Raw genomic sequence first — 13,486 nt, forward strand, 5'->3', positions numbered from 1 at the left:
AGCTAAAGCGGACAGCTGGGGTCTGATATTCTCAGACTAGGGAGGTCCACTGTTATTGGACACTCCCCAGCCTAAAAATAGCAGGCCGCAGCCGCCCCAGAAGTGGCGCATCCATTAGACGTGCCAATCCTGGCGCTTTGCCCCAGCTCATCCCGCGCCCTGGTGCGTTGGCAAACGGGGTAATATATGGGGTTGATGCCAGATGTGTAATGTCACCTGGCATCAAGCCCTGGGGTTGGTGAGGTCAGGCGTCTATCAGATACCCGACATCACCAACCCAGTCAGTAGTAATTAAAAAATAGACAACAAAAAAAGTTTTATTTGAAAAAACACTCCCCACATAGCCTCTTTAACCAATTTATTGAAAAGAACAATCAATCCACGTCCGGCGTAATCCAATAGGGGGGGGGTCCCACGGCGATCCATACCATAGTCGCTGTCCCAGTCAATGAAGAACAGAATGTTCCCCATTGGCTGGGAGAGCTGTGCAGTGACCTGAGCTAACATCAATAGGTCAGCCCAGGTCACTGCAGGGGATGACGAGCGCTGCCATCAGGAGCATAGATGAGATCATTACCTTCTGTGATCATCTCCTGTACTGCTGACGTCAGCGCTGTCACTGACTGCGTTGTCAGAAGTATCGCGAGAGCCCGTGACGTCACCGCTAGTGACAGTCTCGGGCCGCTCGTGAGACGGGCATAGACAGCAGTGACAGCGCTGACGTCAGGAGGCAGGAGATCGTCACAGCAGGTAATGATCTCACCTCCTGACAGCAGCGATCGTCATCCCCGCGGCTCCCAACACTGCAGGATGTCAGTGTCTGCCTGTGTCAGTGTCTGCCTGCGCTGCAGCGTGACAGGCTGCTGACACTGCGGGCACACACTGACACCCTGCAGTGCAGGCAGCCGCGAGGCCGGAGCAGGACACAAACTGGCACCTGGAGGTCGCACGGAAGTGCTTCTGTGCGGCGTCCAGGGAGTGTGACGTCTGCTCCGCTTCCTCTTCCTGACATAATGACATCGCTTCCTGCAAAACCGCAGGCAGCGGTGATCATTCCCGCAGGTAATTCGCGGCTATTCCGGGGGTATACCGCACATCATTGCTACCTGCGGAATACTCCGGAATACCCCCGGTACCTGCGGAAATTAATGGACATGCACATTTTCTCAAGAAAGTTTCTCGAGAAAATTTTCTCAAGAAATTTTCTTGAGAAAAATCCGCACAGTGCGCACAGCTATTTTTTTTTCTCATTGAATTTCATGGGAAATGTCTGCACAAAGATTGCAGACATTTCTCAAGAAATTTCCAGGGCAAATCCGCGGGTAAATCCGCAGGTAAAAAGCTCTAGTGCGCACATAGCCTAAGTATAACGAAGACAACTGCTTAAAGGCAGCGACCTGCTTAAACTGCTACCGATAACTGAAAATCTAAAAAGCATCTCCCAAGAAATAGATGGCTGTATCACAGAATAAATAATAAAAATAAGCTTGCTAAATAGAATAAAATTTAAATAGCAGCTAAGATGAGCGATAAGAAGTAAATTGCCCTCACAGCACGTGTTATAAGAGTTCAATTTGTGTCCAGATCATGAAAGATTCGTGTGTGTATATAGCAAGTAGATTCAATCTCACTGCATTCCCGTATATACAGTACATATGGTGACCACAGGGTGGCTGAGGTCACCACCATTTTTTTGTTAATTTTTTTTTTGTTTTTTTCTGATTACTGTGCCTTGACAGTGGTCAGTGGTGACGGCACCCACCCAGCGGTATCATACGGACAATATACACGAGATTGCAGCGAGATTGAGGCTACTTGCTATATCCACAGATCATTCATGATCGGGACACAACCTGAACGGTTATAACACATACAGTGAGGCCAATTTACTTGCTATCACCTTAGCTGCTCTTTATATTTTGTTTTATTTAGCAAGCCTATTTTTATTACTTATTCTGTGATACAGTCATCATTTTCCTATGAAATGCTTTTAAAGGGAACCTGTCAGCAGAAATTTTGCACTAAACCTAAGATTCCCCTTCTGCAGCTCCTGGGCTGCATTCTAGCAAGGTTCCTATGCTCTGGTTCTGATATCTATAATATCAGAAAGGCAGAGAAGAAGAATGGTGAGAACAGTCAAGGACAATCCACAGACCACCTCCAAAGACCTGCAGCATCATCTTACTGCAGATGGTGTCAATGTGCATCGGTCAACAATACAGCGCACTTTGCACAAGGAGAAGCTGTATGGGAGAGTGATGCGAAAGAAGCCATTTCTGCAAGCACGCCACAAACAGAGTCGCCTGAGGTATGCAAAAGCACATTCGGACAAGCCAGTTACATTTTGGAAGAAGGGCCTGTGGACTGATGAAACAAAGATTGAGTTGTTTGGTCATACAAAAAGGCGTTATGCATGGAGGCAAAAAAACACGGCATTCCAAGAAAAGCACTTGCTACCCACAGTAAAATTTGGTGGAGGTTCCATTATGCTTTGGAGCTGTGTGGCCAATGCCGGCACCGGGAATCTTGTTAAAGTTGAGGGGCGCATGGATTCAACTCAGTATCAGCAGATTCTTGACAATAATGTGCAAGAATCAGTGACGATATTGAAGTTACGCAGGGGATGGATATTTCAGCAAGACAATGATCCAAAACACCGCTCCAAATCTACTCAGGCATTCATGCAGAGGAACAATTACAATGTTCTGGAATGGCCATCCCAGTCCCCAGACCTGAATATCATTGAACATCTGTGGGATGATTTGAAGCGTGCTGTCCATGCTCGGCGACCATCAAACTTAACTGAAATTGTTTTGTAAACAGGAATGGTCAAATATACCTTCATCCAAGATCCAAAAACTCATTAAAAGCTACAGGAAGTGACTAGAGGCTGTGATTTTTGCAAAAGGAGGATCTACAAAATATTAATGTGACTTTTATGTTGAGGTGCCCATACTTTTGCACCGGTCAAATTTTGTTTAAAAGCGGATTGCACATTTTCTGTTAGTACAATAAACCTCATTTCAATCCAGAAATATTACTGAGTCCATCAGTTATTAGATGTATGAAACTGAAATCGCTGTTGCAAAAACCCAAATTGTTATATATAAAAAAAAAAAAAAAAAGGTTAACATTAATAGGGGTGCCCAAACCTTTTCATATGACTGTACATACATTTTTGCTGGTAAAAAAAATCTCTTTATTTTTTATTATTTTACACTTCATCCTATTTTTGTAAGTAATACAGTTTTACAATTGGCACCATATAGTAATTTTGGCTAACATCTTGTACTAATGTCCCCATCCGGTTCCCCATCTTGTAGCAATGTGCACTATCCTGCTCCCAATTCTGTTGTAATGTGTCCATCCTTATCCCCTTGTAGTAATGTGCTCATCGTTATTTTTATCTTGTAGTAATGTGCCTATCCTTGTCCCCATCCTGTAGTAATGTCCCTATCCTGGTCCTCATCCTGTAGTAATGTGCCCCATTCTTACTAAACAAATGCAAATCATGCCCTAACTAAATATAAGTGGCCCTCGACCCCATTTTACTTTGAGACCCCGAAATGAGATCCGTAATGCTAAGTTATTTAGCACACAGGACAAAAATGTACTTTAAAAGACACTGAGATTACTAGTGATCTTTAGAAAATACAAGTTCTCTATTGTGTGAAATATCCCTATTTTCTCAGGCAGAGACCATCCTGACCTATAACTTGAGATTATGCTGAAATATATTTACTAAAAATGTCATGGTCCATTATGCGTAGGGAAATAAGAAAAATAAAATAGAAAACAGATGAAGTTTCATTTTACACTGTAAACTGAATAGCACATTTGGCGTTTGAAGCTTTGCAGAATATTTCATCCAAGACATTAAAACAAAACAAAAATAACATGCTTTTCTTCCAGCATAGCTCTTTATACGATCCTCTTGCTTTTTGGTCCAAAATTAGCTGCTGATTATTTACAAAATTCTATATCTTTATGGTTCACCATTGTTTTTAGGATAAATAACTCCAAGTTCCCTGCTTAGTCAAGATCAAATGTTGGCTTCTTAAAAATAACACTAGAAAGCTTGAGAAGCTTACTGCAAATTAAAAAAAAATAAATAAATATAGCATGCATTAACTCTTTCCTTCTGCAGCAAATGTTCATTTCTGCCTTTTTTTTCCTCCTTCCCTTCTCCCAGAACTTTCCTATTTTTCCATCCACATAATTGTATGATGGCTTGTTTTTTTGTGGGACAAAATGTATCGTTTAATGACACCATCAATTTTACCATTCCATATACTGAGAAAATGGGAAAAAAAAATGCAAAGTAGGGTTAAATTGGGGGGCAGGAATGCATTTATTTGTGAGTTATGAGGATGTTGTATCTTCTTGTTACAGCATACATCCTGTGGTAAAAGTTACTCTGAATCATGATCAGTACAATTACAGAAATATCAAATGTGTATAGATTTTTTTCTTTAAAGGAGAGAAAAAAAAAAAAAAATTTGTAATAAAAAATAATAAAAAAAAAAAAAATTGGGGAGGGGGATGTTTATGTCACTATATTCCGAGGCCCATAACGTATTTGCTTTTCCACTGTTTGAGCTGGGTGAGGGATTGTTTTTTTGTTTTTTTTTTTTAAACTTATTATGTTTCCAAAAAAAAAAAAAAAAAAAAAGAACTAGTAACATACAATATTTATGTCAACAATAATACTGACAAGTTTTAGAAATTAATTTACCATCATTTACGATCATCAGAGGGCTTGTTTTTTTTGTATGTGAAACTGAAGGTTTTAGTGGCGCCATGTTTGGTTGTACATGATGGTTTGATCTGTTTTTAGTGCATACAAGGGTGTGCTGATAAGTCTTTGGCTTTGTGATCTTCTTGTTTCTATGGTAAAGAGAGTAACATCATATGAAAGCATTTTGTGTCGAATAGATTTTCAAAATGTTGTCTTTGTTGCTTACAGCAAAAGTTTCCTAAGCACACGAAAAAACAAAATGGCGGAGTCTAAAGTGATATTCATAGCAACTGGGAGCAGAGGAGTGATAAAATTCTGGTTTTGCAAAGGAAGTTCGCAAAGGATATTCATGGTGATATGCCGCAGACATTGAGAATCAATGCTTTTCATATTCCACAGTTAAGAACAGAGTTGCCAAATTTAAAACGGGCCACATCAGCACAAAATGATGAGGAACGTCCTGGACAACAGACAGTGGTTGTTGTTCCAAAGATCGTCGATGCTGTGCACAACCTCATACTGGAGAATCGACAAATTTCAGCTAAATCAATAGCAGATATCATGGGGATTTCCCGTGAACGTGTTTGTGTCATTATCCATGAGCATTTGGACATGAAGCGATCTGCAAAGTGAGTCCCCAAATGATCAGAGAAGCATGCAAGTGAAAACTTCCCGGTCCATTTGTCAGCGTTCCCAGACTTATAGGAACTTCCTGGATCGACTGGTCACTATGGATAAGAACTGGATTTATTTGTATGATCCTGAAAACAAAAAGCAGTCAAAAGAGTAAAGATACAGTGGTTCTCCTCAAAGTTCAGGGTGCAAAAATCCACCACTAAGGTGATGGTGTCTCTATTCTGGGATAAGGAGGGTGTGCTGCTAGTGGACTACCTTCAAAAGGGTTCCACCATCAATGCAAGGTATTACATTGAACGTTTGGACCAATTGAAGGCAGCTCTTGCCAAAAGTCAGGGCAAGCTGTCCAAAGGAATCTTGTTCCTGCAAGACAATGCCGCTGCTAACACTGCACAAGCGACCACAGCAAAACTGGCAGAGCTGGGCTTCCAGCTGGTTGACCACCCACCTTATTCACCAGATCTAGCTTCGTACGACTATCATCTGTTTCCAAATCTGAAGAAACACCACAAGGGTACAAAATTTCAAACTATTTCTGATGCCAGGGCTGCAACGGATGCCTGGTTTGAGGCACAACCGAAATCCTCCTTTTTGCTAGGCTTACAGAACTTGGAATATCGATGTAAGAAGTGTGTTGACATCAGTGGAGAGTATGTGGAATAAATCTAAAGTTTCATCCTCCTATCTCGTTTCTTTTTGGGTAAAGCCAAAGACTTATCAGCAGCCCCTCGTATTTTTAGGGAGATGTATTGACCAAAGAAAAACACATTTCTGGCATTTTGATTTTATTACTTTCTATGGCATTCCCCAATCTAGTTAATTATATATTTCAATAGATCAGATGCTTACTAACGCAGCGATACTAAATGTGTGTTTTGTTTTTTATTTCATTTCTTTATTTTTAACGGGAAAACGGGGTGATTTTGAAATTGTATCTTTTTATATATTTTTTAAACAGTTTTTTTTTTTTTATTCTTAGTCCCCCTTAGGAGACATGAACCTGTTATGATCCGATTGCTTATACTACAAACTGAATGACACACACTTATGTTATCCCTCAAAATCTGATCCCTTCATCCAACCTTAACTCCCACATGCCATGGACTTTATTTCTCTGCACACATTGGTACTGGGTGGTGATTAGCTCATAAAGGTCTGTGATTATTAAAATTTATTTTTTAGCTTTTGTGACATGCCTATTATGTCACATTCTAAGTTTTCCTGATCAGGACCCTCACTTGACAATTGTCCTGCAGAATAATTTGGTGCTACATAAATAAAGATGATTAATCTAAACTAAATATTTTATTGATATACAATTAAAGGGGTTGCCAGTTTTAAAATCACAAGTCAGCAATAACTATGTGACTGCATTGAGTGAGGCCGTGCCCATCATTCTGGCATATTACATGCTCTCTGCCACATGACCACTGTTCCCAGCTCTGGCACAAGACAATCCTCATAGCTCATAATGCGTGCGATGTGAGGATTCACAAGTATAAAATTGCAGAACGACTGCAGACTTGTCAATTTAGACTGGAGAACCCCTTTAAGAAAGTTCAGTAGTATAGAATAACATCTCAATGATTGCCATTTTTCACAATACTCATACATGAAAATGGGAGGTTTGCAAAACAAAAACCTACCTAAGGAATCGTTTTTTCTTCTTGGCAGAGTCCTCTGGCGTTTTAGAGTGAACCTCTGCTTTCTTTTCTGGTGTTTGGAGCAGAAGCTGTGCAGTTTTCAACCAGTCACTTGCCGATTTCCCACTGGAGGGCATACCATTTTCATTACCTACTGTCCTATTTGCTCTGGTAGCCATTACAGTAGGTTCATCAGGTGGATCATCAGAAGAATATTCAACAATATCCACAAACTAAAACAAAGAGGAAAAAGAGAATGTTATAAAATAGGAAAAATAGACAATATAACGTTATCAACTTCCTCTGATTACCTTATTTTTCAGACTAAAAGACTCACTTTTTTTTCCTCCACATCTGCGAGGAAAAAAGTGTGGGTGCATCTCATAGTCCAGATGTACCTTGTTCCTTCTGGGGGGGCACGGCAGTGGTGGAGTGGGTCACAGGAGGCAGGAGCAGGGTATGCTGCTGCAGAAAGCCGGCAGCTGGGGCAAACGTGTGTCCACTATTAGGAAAATTAATATTCTCTACTCCCGTCACCCGTAATCCCGCCCAGCGCACGGCACTGAAGCCTGTGCAGACAGGTGAGCAAGATTGTGGGCATGGGAAGCAGTGAATATTTATTTTCTTTGATTGCAGATGCACATGGTTATCCCAGCTTATTGCAGTGACTGGGGAGATCACATGTGTGCACTATGAAAGAAAATTAATTTTCACTGCTCCCCACACCCATAGTGAATATTAATTTTGGATTAGCCAGAAGCTGATGTCAGCGTGTGACTGGGGGCGCATTGTAGTGACGGCATGAGCTGCCTAATGCTTACATGTCAAAGTCCGCTGCTGGCGTAAGAAGAGGGTACTGTGTATCGGGAGAGCGGAGGAAAAGTGAGTAGGATCATATATACCAGGATGGGCCCATGATGGGGAACATATTTACCAGAATGGGTGTATATATATTATATTTTATTATATATAAAAAATATATATATATTATATATATATATATATATATATATATATATATATATATATATATATATATATATATATATATATATATATATATATATATATATATATATATATACACACACACACACACACAGTGAATACAAGTAGTATTCAACCCCCTGCAGATTTAGCAGGTTTGATAAGATGCAAATAAGTTAGAGCCTGCAAACTTCAAACAAGAGCAGGATTTATTAACAGATGCATAAATCTTACAAACCAACAAGTTATGTTGCTCAGTTAAATTTTAATAAATTTTCAACATAAAAGTGTGGGTCAATTATTATTCAACCCCTAGGTTTAATATTTTGTGGAATAACCCTTGTTTGCAATTACAGCTAATAATCGTCTTTTATAAGACCTGATCAGGCCGGCACAGGTCTCTGGAGTTATCTTGGCCCACTCCTCCATGCAGATCTTCTCCAACTTATCTAGGTTCTTTGGGTGTCTCATGTGGACTTTAATCTTGAGCTCCTTCCACAAGTTTTCAATTGGGTTAAGGTCAGGAGACTGACTAGGCCACTGCAACACCTTGATTTTTTCCCTCTTCAACAAGGCCTTGGTTTTCTTGGCTGTGTGCTTTGGGTCACTGTCTTGTTGGAAGATGAAATGACGACCCATCTTAAGATCCTTGATGGAGGAGCGCAAGTTCTTGGCCAAAATCTCCAGGTAGGCCGTGCTATCCATCTTCCCATGGATGCGGACCAGATGGCTAGGCCCCTTGGCTGAGAAACAGCCCCACAGCATGATGCTGCCACCACCATGCTTGACTGTAGGGATGGTATTCTTGGGGCCGTATGCAGTGCCATCCAGTCTTCAAACGTCACGTGTGTGTTTGGCACCAAAGATCTCGATCTTGGTCTCATCAGACCAGAGAACCTTGAACCAGTCTGTCTCAGAGTCCTCCAAGTGATCATGAGCAAACTGTAGACGAGCCTTGACATGACGCTTTGAAAGTAAAAGGTACCTTACGGGCTCGTCTGGAACGGAGACCATTGCGGTGGAGTACGTTACTTATGGTATTGACTGAAACCAATGTCCCCACTTCCATGAGATCTTCCCGGAGCTCCTTCCTTGTTGTCCTTGGGTTAAGCCTTGACTCTTCGGACAAGCCTGGCCTCGGCACGGGTGGAAACTTTCAAAGGCTGTCCAGGCCATGGAAGGCTAACAGTAGTTCCATAAGCCTTCCACTTCCGGATGATGCTCCCAACAGTGGAGACAGGTAGGCCCAACTCCTTGGAAAGGGTTTTGACCCCTTTGCAGCCTTGTGACCCTCCACGACCTTGTCTCTGATGGCCTTGGAATGCTCCTTTGTCTTTCCCTTGTTGACCAAGTTTGAGTGCTGTTCACAGGTTTGGGGAGGGTCTTAATTAGTCAGAAAAGGCTGGAAAAAGAGATAATTAATCCAAACATGTGAAGCTCATTGTTCTTTGTGCCTGAAATACTTCTTAATACTTTAGGGCAGGGGTGGGGAACCTTTTTACTGCCGGGGGCCATTTGGAATTTCCTACTAACCTTTGGGGGCCGCACAACATTATCAACCTGAAAAATAACCCTGCCATATTTGGTCAAACGATTAATTAACTCACCCCTACTGTGGAGGCTGGAGCTGCTTCTCTTTGGTGCGATTGTGATGTTCGGTGATATTGATCATCTTGTTTCTCACAGCTGCTTTTCCAGGTTTGTCTCTGTCTGGAGATGCTGGGGGCATACACATCACAGGAGGGGCCGGGGCGCATAAATTACAGGAGACACTGGGAGTTTATATCACAGGAGGGGCTGGGGCGCATAAACTACAGGAGACACTGGGAGTACACATCACAGGAGGGGCTGGGGCATATACATCACAGGAGGGGCTGGGGCATATACATCAGTGGGGGCCTGGACAGCCCTGGCGGTGGCACAGACATGACTGGGGACACGCACAGCACTGGGTGGGGACACGCACAGCACTGGGTGGCAGCACGCACTGCACTGGGTGGCAGCACGCACTGCACTGGGTGGCAGCACGCACTGCACTGGGTGGCAGCACTAGGGAGACAGACAGGTCTGGGGGAACATAGACATCAACAGGAGAGCACGAACTGGGGAGCATAGAAAGCAGTGGGAGGGTACAGACAGCAGTAGCGAGTTAAGATCACTGAGGGGTGGCACACAGCACTGGGGAGCATGGACAGCATAAGGGGGGCACAGACAGCACTCACCGTGGCATGGACAGCACTGGTGGCAGCATGGACAGCATTAGGTGGTGCGGACAGCACTGGTGGGGGGGTATAGACATCACCCAGGGGGTACAGACAGCACTAGGTGGGGCACGGACAGCAGTGAGGGGTTACACCGCGCTGAGGGGGTACACAGCACTGGGGTGTACACAGCATTAGGGGGTACACACTGCATTAGAAAGTACACACAGCATTAGGGGGTACACACAGAACCTGGGGGTACACAGCACTGGGGGGTACACACTGTACTAGGAGGTACACAGCATGAGGGGGTACACACAGCACGAGGGGGTACACACAGCACTAGGGGGTACACACAGCACTAGGGGGTACACACAGCACTAGGGGGTACACACAGCACTAGGGGGTACACAGCACTGGGGGGGTACACAGCACGAGGGGGTACACAGCATTAGGGGGTACACAGCATTAGGGGGTACACACAGCATTAAGGGGTACACACAGCATTAAGGGGTACTCACTGTACTAGGGGGTACACACTGCACTAGGGAGTACATACAGCATTGAGGGGTACACACAGTACGAGGGGGTACACAGCACTGAGCGGAGGGGGGCAGCGATGGGTTGAGCACTCGAAGTGAGGGGGGAGGGAGAGTCACACACACACAGCACAGTTTCGGGAGGCTGGTAAAACTGCTGCAGCTCTTCTGTGTGACTTTATCGCAGCGTGCTGCTTACCCGCCCACCAGAGCACACAGGCCGGGGATAAGCCTAGAATGTATGGGCTGCAGTCAGGTCCTGGAAGTCAGGATCTGGAGAGAGCCCGTACATTCTAGCATCTACCACAGGGCATCAGGCAATGGGATTTAAAGGGCCGGCAGCCGGGAAAAGCGCGGCTGCCACCAAAGCACAATGGTCCCCGGGAATGTGCCCGGGGGCCGCATAAAAAGTCGTCACGGGCCGTATACGGCCCGCGGCCCGGAGGTTCCCCGCCCCTGCTTTAGGGGAACCAAACAGAATTCTGGTAGATTGAGGGGTTGAATAATAAATGACCCTCTGAATAAACTTTTCACAATTTAAAAAAAAAAAAAAAAAAGAAATAACATTCTTTTTTGCTGCAGTGCATTTCACACTTCCAGGCTGATCTACAGTCCAAATGTCACAATGCCAAGTTAATTCCAAATGTGCAAAAAATGTGCAAACCTGCTAAATCTGCAGGGGGTTGAATACTACTTGTAGGCACTGTATATATATATATATATATATATAATATATATATATATAAAATATATAATATATAATATATAATATATATATATGTAAAATATATAATATATATATATAAAATATATAATATATATATATAAAATATATATATATAAAATATATAATATATATATATAAAATATATAATATATATATAAAATATATAATATATATATAAAATATATAATATATATATAAAATATATAATATATATATATATATATATATATATATATATATATATATACACACATACACATATATATATTATATATATTTAAAAGGATGGCCCCATGATGGGGTTTACATATATACAAGTACAAGGATAGGCCACATATATACCAGGCTAGGGGGCATATACAGTCAAAAGTGTTGGTAGCCTTGAAATTGTTCCAGAAAATAAAGCATTTCTCCTAGAAAATTATTGCAGTACATGTTTTGTCATACATGTTTATATTTTCTTTGCTTGTATTGGAACTATACAAAAAAAAGAAAAAAAAGACATATTGGAAATAACTTTACACCAAACCCCATATGGGCAGGATAGAATTGTTGGCACTTTTGTTTCAAGCATGTGATGCTTATTTAAATTCACCTATGACAATTAACAGGTGTTGGCAAAATTAAAATTACACCAGAAACCAGGTAAAAAGGGGAGAAGTTGACTCAACCTTTGCATTGCATGCCTGTGTGTGCCATTGTAAGCATGGAGAACAGAAATATGGGAAGGGAACTGTTTGAGGACTACTGAACAACAATTGTTGAAAAATAGCAACAATCTCATGGTTACAAGGGCATCATAAGAATACATCTTGATGTTCCTTTGTCCATGGCACGCAGCCAAGAAATTTACAACACATAGCACTGTAGCTGATCTCCCTGGCTATGGACGGCAGAGAAAAATTGCTGAAAGCTTGCAACACAGGATAGTCTGCATGGCGGATAAGCAGCCCGAATCAAATTCAGAAGAAATTCAAGCTGTCCTGCACGCTCAGGGTGCATCAGTGTTAGCGCAAACTATCTGTCCACATTTCAATGAAATGAAATGCTACGCAGGAGACCCAGGAGAAAGCTAAAACGGCACTTTGCCAGAATGTACATGAGTAAAGGGGGCTTTACACGCTACGACATCGCTAATGCGAACTCGTTGGGGTCACGGAATTGGTGACGCACATCCGGCCGCATTAGCGATGCCGTTGCGTGTGACACCGATGAGCGATTTTGCATCGTTGCAAAAACGTGCAAAATCGCTCATCGGTGACATGGGGTCCATTCTCAAAAATCGTTACTGCAGCAGTAACGAGGTTGTTCCTCGTTGCTGCAGCAGCACACATCGCTCAGTGTGACACCGCAGGAACGAGGAAGCTCCCCTTACCTGCCTCCCGGCCACTATGCGGAAGGAAGGAGGTGGGCGGGATGTTACGTCCTGCTCAGCTCCGCCCCTCCGCTGCTATTGGGCAGACGCTCAGTGACGTCACTGTGACGCCGCACGGACCGCCCCCTTAGAAAGGAGGCGGTTCGCCGGTCACAGCGACGTCGCCGGGCAGGTAAGTATGTGTGACGGGTCTGGGCGATATTGTGCGGCATGGGCAGCAATTTGCCCGTGTCGCGCAACAGATGGGGGTGGGTACCCACACTAGCGATATCGGGACCGATATCGCAGTGTGTAAAGCCCGCTTTAGCCAAAATCCTGCTGGGAAAGTGGATTGTAGACAGATGACACCAAGTTAGAGCTTATTGATAAAGCACATGTTTCTACTATTTACCAAACACAGAAAGAGGCCTGCAAACAATGGAACACAGTACTGTCAGTCAAATATGGTGAAGGTTCAAAGATGTTTTGGAGTGGTTTTCAGCCTCTGGTACTGGGTATCTTGACTGTGTGCAAGACATCTTGAAATCTAAGGATTACCAAAGGATTTAGGGTCGCAATGTAGTTCCCAGTGTCAGAAATATGGGTTTGAATCCTAGATCATGGGTCTTACAGCAGGACAATGACCCCAAAAACACTTCAA

The 13,486-nt window shown here is 42.9% G+C and overlaps 1 protein-coding gene across 1 annotated transcript in view; it reads right to left on the minus strand.

Moving 5' to 3' along the window:
* SPIDR (scaffold protein involved in DNA repair) overlaps positions 1-13,486 on the minus strand; it is a 667,795-nt gene that overhangs the window by 496,016 nt on the left and 158,293 nt on the right. Inside the window, exon 6 of the mRNA XM_075353290.1 lies at positions 7,021-7,250. Within this exon, the coding sequence (XP_075209405.1) occupies positions 7,021-7,250 (230 nt within the window). The remainder of the gene's footprint in view (positions 1-7,020; positions 7,251-13,486) is intronic.

The sequence above is a fragment of the Anomaloglossus baeobatrachus genome, chromosome 6 (genome assembly GCF_048569485.1).
Source record: "Anomaloglossus baeobatrachus isolate aAnoBae1 chromosome 6, aAnoBae1.hap1, whole genome shotgun sequence".
Lineage (NCBI taxonomy): Eukaryota > Metazoa > Chordata > Amphibia > Anura > Aromobatidae > Anomaloglossus > Anomaloglossus baeobatrachus.